An 18,928-nucleotide genomic window follows, 5' to 3' on the forward strand; every position below is an offset into this window, starting at 1 on the left:
CATACTGTATATACGTATAGTCCAGGGGGAAGATAGCTGTAATGGCTATGTGTGCGTGTAATTGGGAGGTTAGTTCATGTGTGTGTTCAAGGTGAATATGGCTCTGGGTAAGAAGCTGTCCCTGAGTCTGTTTGTCCAAGCTCTGATACACCTGAAGCACCTTCCAGAGTGCAACAGGTCGAACAGGTGGAAACTGGGGTGAGAATGGTCCAATGTTTTTGGCTCTGCTAAGGCAGCGAGAGCTGTAGAGGTCCTGCAGTGAGGAAAGTGGGCAACCAATGATCCTTTGTTGAGTTACAGTAATTATCCTCAGGACCTTCCTCTTTTCTGCATTGGTGCAGCTAGAGTACTACACTGTGATGCTGGTAGGTGAGAAGACTTTCCACAGCGGAACGGTAAAAGATTGTCAACAGCTTCCCCCTGAGATTGTTCCTCCTCAGTACCCTTAGGAAGTGAAGACACTGCTGTGCTTTTTTGATGATGGTTTGCAGTCCAGAGGTCAGCAGAGATGATGGTGCCAAGGAATTTGAATGTTTTGACTCTACACAGTCTCTATTGATGATAAGAGTTATTGTTGCTGTTAATTTCAGGTTGATCTATTGGCACGATAGGCAAACTGATGTGAGTCGAGGGTTGAAGGAAGGCAGGCTTTTATATGATGTAGAACCAGCCTTTCAAAGCACTTCATGATTATGGGTGTATGCAGTGGCGCAAAAAATGGGTATGCACTATATGCGGCGCATAGGGGCGCAGCACCATGGGGGCGCCAAAGTGATGGTAAAAAATAAATTAGTTAATTAAAAAAACAATCTTTTTTGGTATTTTCTATATGTAGCTGCTGTTGTGCGATTCTAAATAATAATTTCTGTATTTCCTCAATGTTATATAGCATTTTAGAGGTCTAACAAGCTAGGCACCCTATCTCATAAGATTCCATCATAGAATTTTGACATAGAAGAGTAAGATTAATCACAATCATAACTAAAACAGCAGCCTAGTTTTTGTTTGGAGGGGGGCGCCAATGTTGTTATTGCATACCCCTCAGCAAATGGGTACTATAGTTGCGCCGCTGGGTGTATGGTAATGGCAGATATCACTTTCATTGGTTTAATTTAACCTACTAAAAAGTAGCCTACATAGCACTAACAACATCCACATGAAATATCTTTACAACAACGCCTACTTTGAATAGCCTACTGTCATACAGTTAATGGGATACTGAGCAGAGTTGGGAAGTTATGGTAGGCCAATTTGGTGTGAATACACACATATAAGGGAAATTTTCTCTCGTTGTTGAGTAGCCTGATGGTACGCACAGTGTGTACGGCCATACATCTGCAGGCGCGCCTGAAGCCATATGCTTCAGAACAATGCGTTTCAGACCAAAAATATAGGGCCCATAGTCTTGCTGAAGTCAATCACACTGGCCCTCATTTATGAAATGAACGTACGACCTAAAACAGACGTAGGACAGCTGTATGCTAATTTCCACTCAAAGCATGGCATTTATTTGAATGTGAGTGGTGGCTACGCTCGAATCTCATGTCAAGTCTTAACTCGTGTATGCAAGTTTTTGTAACCTACTTGCCGTAATTTAACCTGTTATGTTGACACATTTGATGGCTTAAGATATCTGTAGGCTATGTGGAGAGAATTACTTTCTCTTTGGAAAACACAACAGTCATACATTATTTTGTATTATTTTCAAAGGGCAAATGTATGTCATATGGTTTTTTGTAATGAATGTAGTATAATGCGTTCTCTCTGTGAAAATGTTACTTTCCCGGCTTTCTTGATGATACTTTTCTAGCTGTGAAAATTAACAAGGTTCAGCTGGACTTGCACTGTGGCTATCTCGAGGGCACAAATGTTTCTCTTTTGGACGTGTAATGCACCTTACCTTCAGCAGACCTTCAACATCTGTGTTTGGTTGTATATGGAAGGGTCTACAGTTTGCCTCTATTTTTCAGTGTGTACAGTATGCAGTAATAATCTACTAAGGGACCGTTCGTTATTTATAAACGGGATCACCGGAGGGATTTTGAGTGCCTCGATCAAAAGTTGCATGACCCTCCCCTGCCTGCTATATAATTTTCAACGACCCTCCAGCAGCATTTTCAAAAGTGACATGACCCTCCCCGGCCAATTGTCGATGTCTTCCGCCCACGCTCTTACGCGCTATGAAAACACATCAACATATGCTACCGCCCTAAAACCAACCTCTGCTTTCTGATCTTACACATCACACTTCACCAAGATGCCGGCCATTTCAGTAGATTTACTCACTAACATTGTTGTGGAAACACAATAAGCATGGAAACTAAATGCACACTTCCTGCAACTGCATTAGCCTACTTGAAAAGTTACTCCTCTAGTAAGTATTCACATGAAATAAAACAATAAAGCATTGAGACCATTCAACAAAGCACACTGGGTAATAACAAATTCAACACATGAACTTGTTGCTATGGACTTGTCTCTAGGCTTCCTCAGTCATTGTAAAGCTGCCGAAGCTAAACATTATCCAAAACTCAATTTCTCAGACGAGCGTCAATTTGGGAGCTTGCTACACTCCTTCTTTCTCAAATGACTTGAAAAGGCCGTTTGCACAATTTCACAAATAATCACAGGGACCGAAAAATACCTAACATGCCAACTTTTTCTGGCCGTTTTGCCGTTTTAATATTTTCCCGTAGAATATCCCATATGACTGTAATACTCTCATAACATTAGTCCTGCATTCTGGCCTGTCTCTGTGTTGTCCTGTTGTTACCCCTTGCCCTTCCAGTGAAACAGATGTATTCAAATCATCATTTTGCTTGCTTGAATGCGAACTCAGAGTGATGTTAACCTAGGCCTATTTAAGTTAACGACGTGGTTGTCGTGAGAGCACGATTCATTAGCGCTTGCAGTGTTCGGCCGTAGGCTATGCCTACAGTACGTGCGCACCTGCCAGGCTACTCAGCTAGACAAAGAATTCCCCCTGTATATTCACTTCAAGTTGGCCTACCATAACTTACCAACTACACTGTAGACCATAAACTGGCTATTTATATGACCAAATGTATTTGTTCAACTTTATGAAGCAGAATTACGCACTGCTACTTGGAACGTAACACATTTTTGTTGGCAGGAGAGAGAATGACAGCGATTAACAAATTGCACTTGTTGCTGGTTACCAATAAATACTATATTTTTTTGCAAACAACAAAAACAGAAAGGATGGAGACAGCAAAGCTAGAGATGGGCAGGAACAAGGTAGAAATGCTTGTCAAAACGTTAGGAGCTAGATGTGTGGATGAATGAAGCACAAGTATGCTTTTTGTTAAAGGAGAATTCCGGTGTGATATTGACCTAAAGTGTATTGAAACATGATACCGAGTGTGAACGTATGTCTCGTAGCCCATCTCGGCTTGTCCCCTGCACTCCAAAATCTGGCGCTAGTTAGCCGATGCTACCAACAGCTTTTTCAATAGTGGTGCTTCGGCATCGGGCTAGCCATGCAAATAAATCACTGTTTTACACCCATTTACGAGGCTCAATGTATCTCCACACTTCATTGGTAGACTTCCGAGGGCCCTGACATTTAAAACGAGACATTGAGAACTTTAAAAAATCCAAAAATAATTCAGTGGAAATGCATGGATTCCAGTTGGTGCTACTGGAAGAAACTGGAATCCATGCATTTCCACTGAATTATTTTTGGAATCTGATCCCTTATCATACCTGTTCATTCTTACTCGTTGCTCGACTTATCGTGACTAAATTCAAGATGGCTGCAAACGCTAAACTTCGTGAAGATACTGTCTGTATAAATCGTCTTGTAAGTAAACTACCAGTGCTTTTTCTCTCTTTCTTTTCAAAGTTCTCAATGTCTCGTTTTAAATGTCAGGGCCCTCGGAAGTCTACCAATAAAGTGTCAGGGCCCTCGGAAGTCTACCAATGAAGTGTGGAGATACATTGCTGTTTTCATTAATACAAAAGATGGGTGACCCTCCCTCCTAGACAAAAAAAAGTTAGGTGACCCTTCCCTCATCAAAGAATAAAAAGACATGACCCTCCCCTGTTTTCCTCCGGTGACCCCATTTATAAATAACGAACGGTCCCTAACTTTGAAAATGTCACACTATATTGCTTTCTTTAAAAAAAAATTGCTCCTTTTGTTTCATAAACAGACTAGCCTAAATAGAAGTCACTTTACCGTTCGCACGGTTTGTTTATTAGCCTGGTTAGCGTTGACACTTACTGCCAGCTGTTCATGTGAGAGTACAACACAAGTTGAGAGCACAAGTGAGAGCACAACTAACTCGACCGTTGACCTGACAAAAAACCTAAACCTACGTAGGCGGACCTCGGCTACCATGAGAGCTTCACAGAGCTAAAGCGGGACTACAGATTAGATTGAGTTCGATACTTGTATATCGAACAGTTGTTCCGTATTGCATTAATTAATTCATAATTACAAGTTTTATTTATTTTTATACCGTGTATTCTCTGTGTAAATTCATGCACCGAACCGTGACGCCATAGGCCTACCATTTCGGTTCAATACGAAATGTACTATTCCACCCCTAGCACCTATGTGAAGAAATTACTGAGTGAAATAGTTCTGTATTAAAAGAGCTTAATAACAGTATGTTTGCCATTTGTTAAGGCTTTGTAAACTTCAACAAATAACAATATGGCTAATGTAATGCATGGGGTATTGTTTGATACTTGATGGATTTTCTGATTGCCTTGGAACACCTTGCAGTCTAACAGTAAATAGTGGCCCATATGAGAGTATTTCAGTCTTTTGGGTCTTAATTTGAATTGAAAGTCTTGAGTCTAACTGAAGTTAATTTTATAACTAGGCAAAATAAATTCATCACCATGGGTAAGACCTTAAGCATGAACAGTGATTTGTCAGATCCCACATGAAAAAGGATATCTATAGTTTTTGCATGACAACTTTGCACGTTGTCCGCCTTTTAAATTAGGGCTTTTTAAACTGCAAACAAAAATTCAGGCAGCACAAAGGAGAAGGTTGGGAGTGTAACCACGTGCCTGCGGTAAAGGCAAAGTCTGATTCTTGAGAAAAAAGTGGAGGAAATTGTATACAAAAGGAAACATTATCAAAAAAAGTCAAGGACTGAAATTGTACAGGATTACACAAAAAAATTGTTTGCGTATTTTAAATTTTTTTCTATGAGTTTTATTCTCTCTCAAATTCATATTCTTTTTGATGAAAATTTGGGTACAAATATTTGGGCACACTGGGTAAAGTTTGCATTAAAGTCAGTTCCACTTGTGTCAACTGTATACTGTACCTCTTATTATACACGAGGATAACAGAAAACAGAAAATCTTGTCTTTATCTCAATGTCATACTTTGTCAATGCCAAGCCTGGTTAGTGGAAAATATATTTTATATTACGATTATTGATAATGATATATTATTATTCATTTGTATTGCTATTTTCTGCCTATTGTATTAATTTAATTCTAAACTGACTTTACCCCACTTTTTATCACCAGCTTCATTAACTCCCACCACCTTTGTCACAACTAACATACCTGTTACTAATGAAACAACATATGGTAAGACTTTTAACAAAGTGGCGTGCTTCTGGTTACTGTTTCATGACCCAGCTCTTCTTCAAGTAAAAGTTAATTGATTGTCTTTACCAAAGTAAATCTGCGGTTTATGTGGAGAATACATTTTCTGTCCTTTGTAGCCTACATGTAGATGCCTTTAATACAAAACATTTCAATTTGCAATTTCAATTTAATTTCACTTATAGACTGCCAAAACATTACACATGTCTCATGGCGCTTTACAGAGTGTTAAACATTTCAGAGAGATGAGTAACAGGGGCGAGGAAAAATCTCTCTAGAATTGGAGATACATATAGGAAACCTCGAGCAGATCCACGACTCAAGGGCCTGACCAATCTGCCTAGGGTCAGTTACAGAGCAGTAAGGCATGATGAATGAATAGGTTAGTTAGGTCAGCGGTCCCCAACCACCGGGCCGCGGCATTCCTAACCGGGCCGTAGCCTACGACATGAGTTGAAAAAAAATTCATGCAAACTAAACTAAATTTAATTCGCGATAATGTCACGTTTTTACATGGCATAGGCCTATATGCAGTTGTTTGATTGCACGCATGTTTGCATTTTGCAAGGTCTATTTTCTTACGTCTGTCTGTCCCACCTTCAACACTTTTACATATTGCCTTCAGCGCTGCGCAGCCTCAGGTCAGCTCACTTCACTTGATCAGTTCTTGGCGAACGGTAGTGTCACACGAAATTAGCTAAACTGCTAGAATGAGCAACAAAAAACAAGCATCTTTAGCAGGTCACTGGCCAGAGTGTTTGAGTTGCGAGAGCCGCTGCAGAGATTTCTTACAGAAAAAAGTCACCGTTAGCTGCACATTTTAGTGATGAGGACTGGGTGTCAAAACTCGCTTACCTGTGTGACATATTCGGGTTGCTTAATGACCTCAACCTGTCACTCCAGGGGAGAATGACGACTGTCTTTAAACTGGCAGATAAAGTCGCTGCATTTAAAGCCAAGCTTGATTTGTGGGGACGACGAGTGGACCGGGGTGTATTTGATATGTTCCAAACAGTAGTGGGGGTTTTGGGAGAGACTGAGGCAGGGCCCTTTCTCTCACAGCTGGTGCGCGATCACCTTGTTGCGCTTTCAAATGAGTTTGAGCGTTACCATCCTCCAAAGATCCACGGCAAACCAATGAGTGGGTCCGCAATCCATTTGTCAATATCCCGAATAGTCCTAACTTGTCAGCGCAGGAGGAAGAGCAGTTGATCGAAATTGCAAATGACGGTGCCGGTGGTCTCAAGAGTGTGTATAAGGCAACCTCTCTGGCGGGTTTTTGGATCAAAACCAAAGCAGAATATCCCGAGATAGCCGTAAAAGCGCTGAAAACGTTTCCCACCACGTATCTATGCGAGGCCGGGTTTTCGCCAATGACTGCAACTAAGACCAAATTGCACAATCGACTGGACATTTCAAACACACTGAGGGTGTCACTGTCTTCCATCACCCCCAGATGGAACCTTCTTGTTGCAGGGAAACAAGCAGGGCTCCCACTGATTATATTCGTAATGCACGTTTAGTTCCCATGTTTTGTTCCCATATTTTGTTAAGCATGTTCACACTTATAGATGTAGCTGTTGTTCAATATTCATAGTTCATATTGTTCAATTTTCACTTCTTCAAGTTTACGTTTTTCACAAGAGATCGTTACCTTCACTGTTCATACATAACTGGAGCTAGTTATTTTCAAGTAATGCATGCACAACACATATGGAACATGGAACCCCCGAAACCCCCCATAACCCCCCCCCCCACCCCACCCGCCGGTCTGTGAAAAAAAACTAGGAATCAAACCGGTCCATGGTACATAAAAGGTTGGGGACCCCTGAGTTAGGTGATATCTGTGAGAAGTTTGTTAGATGACTTAAGATTAACATTGTTGTGGTCCCAAACAAAAGATTATGCTCTTTATCTTCCAAAAAAATAGACCTTAGGTTGTTATTAGACTAGAGTTGTCCTTCATGTGGTTCTTGAGATATTTTAATGTGAAGTGAATAGATGGGATTTTACGGAATCTAACATCCAGCAACATTTTTTTTTTCTTTTTATTTGTATGATGCCATGTATGAACGGTAGAATGAAAAAGCAGATCGATATGGGTCATTCTGTGTGATATCACCCAATTTCAGCAAAATTTGGCAGGTGACCCTCTACGAAAAAATCTGAAAAAAAAAAATCACAGGTGTTTGTAGACCACTGAATTTTAGAAACCCCTTTTTATGTTCCTTTATTACATTCATTTTCCAACTTCTTTCCCAGATCACATGGAGACAAAGCACTGATATCCATCTTGATGATCTTTGTCTGTCTCTCACAGAGGGAGGACTGCATAGACTTTACCTAACCAGCTGGCTAGTAATTATTAGTACTCACATAGGCACTGATAGGTTGAAACTGGTGTTGAAAACTGGTTACAAAGATGGCAATTATGCCATATCCTCTTGCTGCATGTATGTAGTCAGCACAGGATGTTCTAAAACAACATAAAAAAACACTACTAACCATCTAACCTTGTGTGTACCATCAATAGCACAAACATCACCAGTGTCAGTCACCACTAGTATACCATCCATCTCCAGCAGCACAAGTAAGATGTCACTTGTACATAACACCTTTTTAACCATCATTTATCTAATTAATCAATTTAATTGACCCATACTTTGTTAACTTTGATATATGGTTATTGTAATGCAGCTATTTGCCATTATGTTTTATTTTTAATTGGTTGAGTTTACATTTAGGCTAAGTATTTTATATATATTACTGTAATGGTCACTTTAATTGTTAATTATTATTCTATTGTTGCAAGTCACTTTGGGTAAAAAAAATCTGCTGAATACCATAACCATAACATTTATAAAGTATGCTTTTTAACTTTTATATACCAGGGTACATATAGTATATAGATTCATTCCATGTACTCATCTAGATGTTTTAAATATATGAACTATATACTTATTAATTCATCTTAATCTATTGATTTGTTTATGCCTTCTGGTTATCAGTTCAGACCCCCACAGCACATGTAACCACCATTAGCATGACTTTAAAAGCAAGCACTGGTAAGCATTACCATTTCAAATAATTATGTTAAAAACATGGATTGTCTTCATGCCTAAGGAATGAATACAGTTGAAAGTTTGGGGTAGAGGCCACACAATAGGTTTCTAGCTTTGAATTGTGGTGGTTCTTTCTGTCCAGTGTTGAAAAATCTTCACTCAGTGTCACTGATCCTAACATACACACACTAAAGCAATTCAGTGTATTTGTCTTGAGGACAAAATAGCTCCATGCTATTGAGCAAGCTATATTTGGTTACACTTTACTTGAAGGTAGCCTATCTACATAAGAGTGACATAACACTGTCATGAACATTTATGACATAACACTTCTGTCATCAAGTGTCATTTGGTTTTTGTCATGACAAGTTAGGGTTAGTCAGTTTGTTAGATGACTTAAGATTAACATTTTTGTGGTCCCAAACAAAAGATTATGCTCTTTATCTTCCAAAAAAATAGACCTTAGGTTGTTATTAGACTAGAGTTGTCCTTCATGTGGTTCTTGAGATATTTTAATGTGAAGTGAATAGATGGGATTTTACGGAATCTAACATCCAGCAAAATGTTTTTTTTCTTTTTATTTGTATGATGCCATGTATGAACAGTAGAATGAAAAAGCAGATCGATATGGGTCATTCTGTGTGATATCACCCAATTTCAGCAAAATTTGGCAGGTGACCCTCTACGAAAAAATCTGAAAAAAAAAAATCACAGGTGTTTGTAGACCACTGAATTTTAGAAACCCCTTTTTATGTTCCTTTATTACATTCATTTTCCAACTTCTTTCCCAGATCACATGGAGACAAAGCACTGATATCCATCTTGATGATCTTTGTCTGTCTCTTACAGAGGGAGGACTGCATAGACTTTACCTAACCAGCTGGCTAGTAATTATTAGTACTCACATAGGCACTGATAGGTTGAAACTGGTGTTGAAAACTGGTTACAAAGATGGCAATTATGCGAAATCCTCTTGCTGCATGTATGATGACCAGTCAGTACAGGATGTTCTACAACAACATAAAAAAAACACTACTAACCATCTAACCTTGTGTGTACCATCAATAGCACAAACATCACCAGTGTCAGTCACCACTAGTATACCATCCATCTCCAGCAGCACAAGTAAGATGTCACTTCTACATAACACCTTTTTAACCATCATTTATCTAATTAATCAATTTAATTGACCCATACTTTGTTAACTTTGATATATGGTTATTGTAATGCAGCTATTTGCCATTATGTTTTATTTTTAATTGGTTGTGTTTACATTTAGGCTAAGTATTTTATATATATTACTGTAATGGTCACTTTAATTAGAGTGCATGAAAATGCAATCTACTGTTATCCGATTTCTTCTTATTACAGTGCATGAAAATGCACTGTACTGTTCTTCCTAGGCATTTTATTACAGTGCATGAAAATGCACTGTACTGTTCTTCCTAGGCATTTTATTCTTATTACAGTGCATGAAAATGCACTGTACTGTTCTTCCTAGGCTTCTTATTATAGTGCATGAAAATGCACTGTACTGTTCTTCCTAGGCTTCTTATTCTTATTATTCCTCTTCTTCTAACGCAGTTAATGCAGCTTCAACCGTTTAACGTAGAAACTTCATTCAAACATTGACGCGTAGGTCTTAATTAGGACATGTGGGCTTTGTATTTTTCAACTTTGTAACTTTTATACTTTTTAAACTATTAATTAAAAACTATCAAAATTTTCCCATTGACTTAACATTGCCCTTTATGACATCACAGCAATTAGAATCTTATGGCAGGTGTTCAGGCCAGCTGGCCCAACTGCCATTCTCAGGCTTTAAGCATACAAACAGGCCCTATTAAGACTACACATCCTGTTCAACTGCTTCCTCTGCCAAAACTGTTTCAAAATAAAAGTCCTCACTACAATATTTCACTGTTAAACAATTTAACCCTTTAAACTACTGAACTTTTTAACTGTTCAGCCATTGTAACTGTTACTTGTCATCAACTATGACTCCTACCCACTGTAGCTAGTTAGCTAAGTTAGCTAAGTAACTTGGTTAGCATAGTTAGCATGCTAGCATGTTAGCATGCTAGTTAGCATTTTTAGCAAAACTGTTAAAAATGATCAGCTAAGTTCGCTAAGTCACATGGTTAGCATAGTTAGCATGCTAGCATTTTAGCATGCTAGTTAACATTTTTAGCAAAACTGCTAAAAATGATTAGCTAAGTTAGCTAAGTCACATGGTTAGCATAGTTAGCATGCTAACATGTTAGCATGCTAGTTAGCATTTTTAGCAAAACTGTTAAAAATGATTAGCTAAGTTAGCTAAGTAAAATGGTTAGCATAGTTAGCATGCTAGCATGTTAGCATGCTAGTTAGCATAGTTAACAAAACTGCTAAAAATGATTAGCTAGATTAGCTAAGTCACATGGTTAACATAGTTAGCATGTTAGCATTGCTAACTACTAAAAATGCATTAGCTAAGTTAACTAAGTTAAGTATTGTCCACCTATTTAACCGTTCAATCATTCCAACTATATTAAACCTTATCTTCCAAGCAAATCATTTAACCATTATAAACTATCCACCTATTTAACTGTTCAGTCACTCCAACTATATTAAACCTCATCTATCTAGCAACCAATATAGTTTGTTTTTACTCTGTATGATATTTTACATCATATTTTTTGCATTTTCATGCACTGTATTTCCTTCAGGAAATGCTTTTCTAGTTCTTATTATTCCTCTTCTTCTAACGCAGTTAATGCAGCTTCAACCGTTTAACGTAGAAACTTCATTCAAACATTGACGCGTAGGTCTTAATTAGGACATGTGGGCTTTGTATTTTTCAACTTTGTAACTTTTATACTTTTTAAACTATTAATTAAAAACTATCAAAATTTTCCCATTGACTTAACATTGCCCTTTATGACATCACAGCAATTAGAATCTTATGGCAGGTGTTCAGGCCAGCTGGCCCAACTGCCATTCTCAGGCTTTAAGCATACAAACTGGCGCTGTCACAGTGAATTTGTTCCGGCCAGGGAAAAAGTTCCGGATGACGCAACAATACCGTTCTAATCAGCTGTCTGATATGGTGTGCGCTCGTGAATATAAAGCAGGGGGAACAGTTCCGGAAGACGTAACAATAGCCTACTTGTAAGACGTAACAATAACCTACATTATTTTTTACAGTCTATGATTAAGACATTTGAATGAGAAAACATACTGAAGTAGCCTAGACATTGAATTACAGTCGGATGGACAACAAATGCAGTGATGGCCTATGCGTTTTCTATAGTAGGCTACATTAACGCAAACATAGGCCTATAGTAGGCTATTACACAATGTGACCGTCAAGTAAAAAAACTAACGTTTAAATAGCCTACCTTTACCTTGTACCTGTGAAGGTCAGTAGCTCTGGATATGTCCAGCTCTGAAGCTGTATGCAACAGTCTGGCATAGGCTAAGTAGCCAAACCAACATTGAAGACGTGTTCCTTTTCGGTGTTATTTTGGTTATGTTGATTGCAACAGCCTAGCATTATACCTGGCAAAAGAAAAACATGCTTTTTTCTTTTTGAGGATAACGAAATAAAAAAAAGAACAATTGAGTCCTAAGAAAAGTGAGAAGCCTCATAGCAAATTCTAACAGCCAAATCCGCCTACGTAATCTTGTTAATTTGGAAATTCGCTAACATACATATTTAATCTTTATAAAAAATAGGCGATGTGAACTGCTAGTGCTTTAACAAATACTATTTGGTGTGGCTATAACAGGGCTACAAGATACAAGAGTTAATATAGCCCACATCCAATAATTCATGCAACATAAACTAAAAAAATATTAGATGTTAGGTTTCAGAGAAGTGAAACGTCCAACAGTATTCTTTTCATTTTACATTTATTAATCTAACAGACACTTTTATCCAAGGTGATTTACAGCAACAGAATAACATTTAAGCTAGTGTCTAAATGTTAAATAAATGAGACCATAGTAAGGCATTACCACTGCATTTGTTAATACTAGTATTAGAAGATAGGAATGCCTACAGTTTAAGTACTAGTCAAAGTGTGGTAAGTGGTGGAAGAGGAGGTAGAGGGAAGAAAGGGAAGTGTAGAGGAAGGTGGTGGAGGATAGAGAGGAAAGAGCATGGTAAATGTGTAATGTGTGAGGTTGTCAGAGCTGTACAGCTGCACTGGGTTGTCTGGACCTCTTCAGGGATTCCTCTCCATGTTCCAGAAGACTAGAAAGCCAGCTTCTGGCGTTTGTGTGTGCGTGTGCAAATTAAAAGTTGTGTGAAAGTTAAGTGACTCAATACACCAGTGTTGGGAGTAAAGCATTAAAAAAGTAATGTAATTACAGTAATGCATTGCTTTTTGCTGTAATGCAGTAATGTAAGGCATTACCAATACAATTTTAGTAATATTTTACTCAGTACAATTCTCAGTAACTGAAGTTACTTTGCTTTTTAATCCAAAATTGAGAAATGCTCAATTGGCACCAGAGAAGATTATCCAAGAATTAAAAAAGTAATCTATGCTGGTCCTGGAATTTAATTGCCTTGTTTAAATGACTGTAGAAAGGGAATTTGAGTTATCTCTGCCATTCATGCAACAGATCTAACATGGTTAGGCTATACTTCTCATTTCAAGCAGTGAGAATAACTAAAATGTTGCTTTTACGAAGATCGTAGCCATTATTCTCAAACTATTTGCATTAAGTCTACACCACTGTAAGTGGAAGGAAAGGCAACCAGCAATGATGAGGACCATTTAAAGTCAACATACAATTTCAACAAGTTGTGAGTGACCTTTGGCCTTTAGGGCCTACATTGTCCCATGAGCCATAACTGCAACCATTATATTGTTCTTTTGTTAGCCTTAAGCCTAGCTCAGTCATTATGCCATACCACATCACCTCCTGCCATGTAATGGGCTGCATTGAATAGATCGATCTATTGAGAACACCAAATCCATATTTCCTGTTATTTTGGTGAAAGTAATGTAGACGTAGTGTAATGCCTCACAATTGAAAGACAATAATAGTGTAATGTAACAAATTACTTTGAGATGACAGTAACAAGTAATAAATAATGCATTACGCTTTTGAAGTAACTTGCCCAAGACTGCAATAGACTACAAATTATGTCACACTTGGTGTGAGGTCCTTAACTACCAGCATTAAAGTTCTCCACTGCTAGGAAAAGGCAGACCACTGATTTACAGTTTAACAAGTTTAATAAAGTACACAACCACTATAATAAATAAGCAGTAAAAAACAGTAGTGTAAATTATATAGCAATAGTATAAAATCACAGGATCTGTCATTCAGCTCAAAATAGACAATGTGCACTTAATCAACATTCAGTCATAGTTCATTAGCCAATCCGTAGATGAGAATCTCAAAACAGTGTGGAATGTGACGAGCAGAGTTATAAATACAGTCCACAATGATAGAGTCCGGGTCCAACAGTGCAAGTGCACCTAGTTACAGCACCAGAGACAGTGGATGAGGTGGATTAAGTGAAGTCATCGTACTCTCTCGCTGACGCCTGGTGGCCTTCTACACCACTCTGCGGGCTCGTTTAAATGGCTTCACCACTGTTAAAAGACAAAAAAAAGCCCTCAGTTACGAACACAGAGTTTCAGATCGCACTCACACACATGCATACAGACAGGACAACTTTCCTTCACTTAGCTCAGATAGGCGTTGAATCAAGTTCCGTGTCTGGCTGGCCTGTCCTTCCGGTTCCACCTGTGTCTCTCACGTCGGTGTGCGCTCTGTCCACCCCAGTCCACACAGATTCTTCTCTATCTGCTTTCTCCCGGTTTCTGCCGCTACTCTCTCCCCTGCGTCCATGCCCTCTCAGTCCATTTCACCTTCTCCCCCTACCTCCACTGAACCTGTATTTTTATCACACAGAACAAACGCAAGCCCCACACATCTCGCACACCGCCAATTCTGGGCGAAGAGGGGTGTGTCTCGTGTAGCCATAATTGTAGATATAGAAATGTCCACAGCAAATCCATGACACACAGTGCTCAAACACACAATGCTCAATCACACTGTACAAAATGTAATGAATTAAAGTATAAACCACACAAGTGCATTAATGAAAGCACACCATACATAAAGTACACAAATTAATTAACTACACTTGACAAGGCCTGGTTTAGTGAAAAGCCCCCTCACCAGCGTCAAGGTACAGGCCTTAGAGAGGGTTTATTTATTTATTTATTTTTTTTTAACTGATTAAATAATTAACAATAATTAACTGATTAAATAATTAACTTATTAGATAAATAACTGATAAAATAAAGAACTGATTGATTGATTGATTAATTAAACTGATTGTAACTGAATGTCTGGATACAATCTGCAAGTGACCAACTTAGAGAAAAGATTAACACAACAGGAACACGACAGCAGTACATCTAGGACAAATAACAATTAAGAATATGGAACACAGCTTAAATATGGTATATTTATGCTCATAACATTCTGCCAATACATACAAATGTTATTTAAATGTTCTGCATTAAACCTGCGAGAAAAAAAAAGCTCAAAGAAAAGATTAACACAACACAACAACAGTACATCTAGGGCAGACATACTCTGCAAAATCTAAAACATGGCTCAGACAAAACTGGTGGAAAAGTTGCCTGCACCTCCTGCAGACAACAACAGGATCCTTACCTGATCGGATTGCTCGGCGGCAGAGGCAATGGATGTCCACCTCCATGGCGTGGCCTGAGGTCATCGGGGGGCTCTCCACAGAACCCGGGAATGGCGTCAGGAAGCCCTTCTGAAAACATGCAAAAAGATGGTCTCGCATGAATCTCTGATCATAAGTGGTAATGCATGGATCCTCACCTCTGCAGATGGTGAGACTGTTTGCAATAGCAAACAGCCCACAGTCGGTGCCACCTTCCTGCTGCTGGACAACTGGCCACTGCATTGTCACGCTCTTCCCAGGAAAACAGAGCAAACCTGTCACCTGAACCTCGAACTCCTGCGTATGGGCTCTGTTTAGGGAATCAAAAATATTCACAGCACCCACCTTACACCCAATGTCACTTACCGTAACCCAGTGGTTAGCACAAACATTTAAAATCTGCACAAACCCCTGGGTTTTTGACGGCACAGTAGATAGTAGAGCCACGGAGGTGGTGGCATGGAGGCCTCCGATATTGGGGTACTGCAACTTAAGGAGAGCCTGGGCATGATCAATTGCAATTCATTAGATTCAATTACATTTTTAATCGATTGACAGCCCTAGTTTATATACATACCTCAGATGTCAGCACTGCATTTTTCGCCTTAATGGGTCTAGTCTCCACCCATTTGGTAAAAAAATCAGTGGCTGTTAGTAGGTATCGGTTACCTGCTTTCCGCGACTTCTTCAATGGACCGATGAGGTCAACACCTTCATATAAATGTTGGATATCATAGAAGAAAAGAAGGGGTAAGAGTTCAATCTTGTTAATGCTGTAGCAATCTGTCACGTCTCTAGCAAATCCATGTGAAAGTGCAATCTCACCGATCATGTGCCAAGGTGCCACAGGTTTAATTGGCTTCATCTCTGGTGGCTCTGTCTTCACCCTCTCAAACGTCTGGCATGGTTCGCAGGTGCTGACCTTCACAGCAAATGAAGAATGAACAGAAACTGTTAATAGCAATTCATCTGTACATAGAAAATGAAACAGTTGTACTGTCAGAACCGAACTAATATAAATTCACCAACCCAATTGTCAACATCAGCTGTGATGTTGTGCCAATAAAACCTCTGCCTGATCTTCTCCATCATCCTGTCCCTGCCGAAATGGCCAGCATGGACCTCCTCGAGGATGGTAACCTTCTCTTCCTCAGAGAAAACAACCCTCCTCATGGAATGTCCATCAGTCCCTCTGTAGAACATTATGTCATCTGAAAAATAAAAAATATATAAAAAATAAATTATAAAAGAAACTACATTACAATATTGTCTAGGTGGAAGACCTGGCCATTAGCAACACTAAGTGTGGGTACACCAACTAACTTGCGTTACAGTCGCCATTACCTCTGGGCTAGATTTTATTAATGAAGTTGTCAATCTAGCTTTAGTCCCTCAGGTGAATTCTGAGGTAAATATACAAAAAATGTCATAATAATGACACATGTAATCGTGAAAGTAGATATACACCTGTCATAACCCGAGAAACGCAAAACATTTGATTAGAAATGGCAAATTGTTGGATTGACTCATTTTGAAGGCTATGATTGTGCTAAGGTGATTGTGCTAAAGTTAAGGTGAAGTGCTTGGCGAACTTTGATGCAAGTTAGCAGTCCAGCTAGTTTTTTGATGATATAACACAAATGGTTAGCGAGGTAATTCAGTTAAGTTAACATAACAGATTTCTGACATATTCTGCATAGCAGATAGTAAATTAGTTCGCAGCTAAAGCATTTACACCACCGTAACGTACCTTGAAGAGAGAAGTTTTTGGCTGCTTTCCTGATTGCTCTCTTGGAAGACTCAGTGACCCCTTGCTTGTACTTCTCTTTGCTGGAAAGATAAAAGAAAATGTCGTGTAACAACACCATCTTAACAACTGTTTGTCACTATCAAAATCACAAAATGTTTTAAATAAAGATAACTATGCGCTAACAACTTATGCTTTGTCAGCTACTGACAGCTAACGTCAACACAAAAGTTAATTAGGGCTGGCTAATGCTACAAACACTAAACGTTAAGAAACTAAGAAACTAAACAACTCTATTCTTGTATAGCTAATGAATCGTACTAAAACGAATGTAAATTATCACGATTTGAAAAAAAAAAACAATAAATAATAGGGCCTGTGGCAGTAGATGTGGGTATCCCAAGGAAATTTGGAGTCGCGCTCTCGCTGGTCTGAGGTGATATGACGCAGTGACAAGATGCACTTCACGTTAATGCGCGAGCCGCCCTCACCAGATGTATTGCATAGCGACCAGCGTAGCAACGCTGTCGAACAGCTGATTAGAACGGTATTGTTGCGTCATCCGGAACTTTTTCCCTGGCCGGAACAAATTTACTGTGACAGCCCTATTAAGACTACACATCCTGTTCAACTGCTTCCTCTGCCAAAAACTGTTTCAAAATAAAAGTCCTCACTACAATATTTCACTGTTAAACAATTTAACCCTTTAAACTACTGAACTTTTTAACTGTTCAGCCATTGTAACTGTTACTTGTCATCAACTATGACTCCTACCCACTGTAGCTAGTTAGCTAAGTAACTTGGTTAGCATAGTTAGCATGCTAGCATGTTAGCATGCTAGTTAGCATTTTTAGCAAAACTGCTAAAAACGATTAGCTAAGTTAGCTAAGTCACATGGTTAGCATAGTTAGCATGCTAGCATGTTAGCATGCTAGTTAGCATTTTTAGCAAAACTGCTAAAAATGATTAGCTAAGTTAGCTAAGTCACATGGTTAGCATAGTTAGCATGCTAACATGTTAGCATGCTAGTTAGCATTTTTAGCAAAACTGCTAAAAATGATTAGCTATGTTAGCTAAGTAATATGGTTAGCATAGTTAGCATGCTAGCATGTTAGCATGTTAGTTAGCATTTTTTACAAAACTGCTAAAAATGATTAGCTCAGTTAGCTAAGTCACATGGTTAGCATAGTTAGCATGCTAGCATGTTAGCATGCTAGTTAGCATTTTTTACAAAACTGCTAAAAATGATTAGCTAAGTTAGCTAAGTCACATGGTTAGCATAGTTAGCATGTTAGCATTGCTAACATGCTAGTTAGCATAACTACTAAAAATGAAAACATTAGCTAAGTTAACTAAGTTAAGTATTATCCACCTATTTAACCGTTCAATCATTCCAACTATATTAAACCCAGACAGCATTTACATCTGTGCCAGATCCGTTTTTGAATCGGCAGATTCGCGCAGCAGTCGCACTCACTATGCAGATCTGCACCAACTTTGCGCCAGACTTGTCTGTAGCTTATGACTGTGACAGTCCATCCAGCGGGTGCGGCGCCTATCCGGGGCAGCTTCGCAGACCAGACGCGCCACAACTGAATTGAGTCCGCCCAGCGGGTGTGGGCCAGATCCTCAGGAGCTGCGCAGACCTGACGCGCCACAACTAACGGAACACTTTTCCTCACATAAACCTGCAACTGCAACTATGTTATGTGATTATGCAGAGTGGAAGACTACAGGCTGCACCGTCTTTGTGATTATTGGTAAGTAGGCCTACATTATACAAGTATCATTTTAAATGTAAACTGGTGTTAT

General features: G+C 39.0%; 1 protein-coding gene across 7 annotated transcripts in view; it reads left to right on the plus strand.

The window, feature by feature from the left end:
* adgrg6 (adhesion G protein-coupled receptor G6) overlaps positions 1–18,928 on the plus strand; it is a 122,953-nt gene that overhangs the window by 56,814 nt on the left and 47,211 nt on the right. For 3 of the 7 annotated variants that reach the window (XM_076273018.1, XM_076273019.1, XM_076273022.1), the window contains 4 exons: positions 5,518–5,580; positions 8,132–8,188; positions 8,607–8,663; positions 9,729–9,785. The exons of 2 other annotated variants lie outside the window; for them this stretch is intronic. In XM_076273018.1, coding sequence (XP_076129133.1) covers positions 5,518–5,580; positions 8,132–8,188; positions 8,607–8,663; positions 9,729–9,785 — 234 coding nt within the window. The remainder of the gene's footprint in view (positions 1–5,517; positions 5,581–8,131; positions 8,189–8,606; positions 8,664–9,728; positions 9,786–18,928) is intronic. 2 more of the 7 variants (XM_076273020.1, XM_076273021.1) reach the window with 1 other exon arrangement.

Source organism: Alosa pseudoharengus, unplaced genomic scaffold (assembly GCF_046254945.1).
Source record: "Alosa pseudoharengus isolate Yale_2024_CS ecotype anadromous, Long Island Sound unplaced genomic scaffold, YU_APseudo_1.1 YU_APseudo_1.1_scf_7, whole genome shotgun sequence".
Classification (NCBI taxonomy): Eukaryota; Metazoa; Chordata; class Actinopteri; order Clupeiformes; family Clupeidae; genus Alosa; species Alosa pseudoharengus.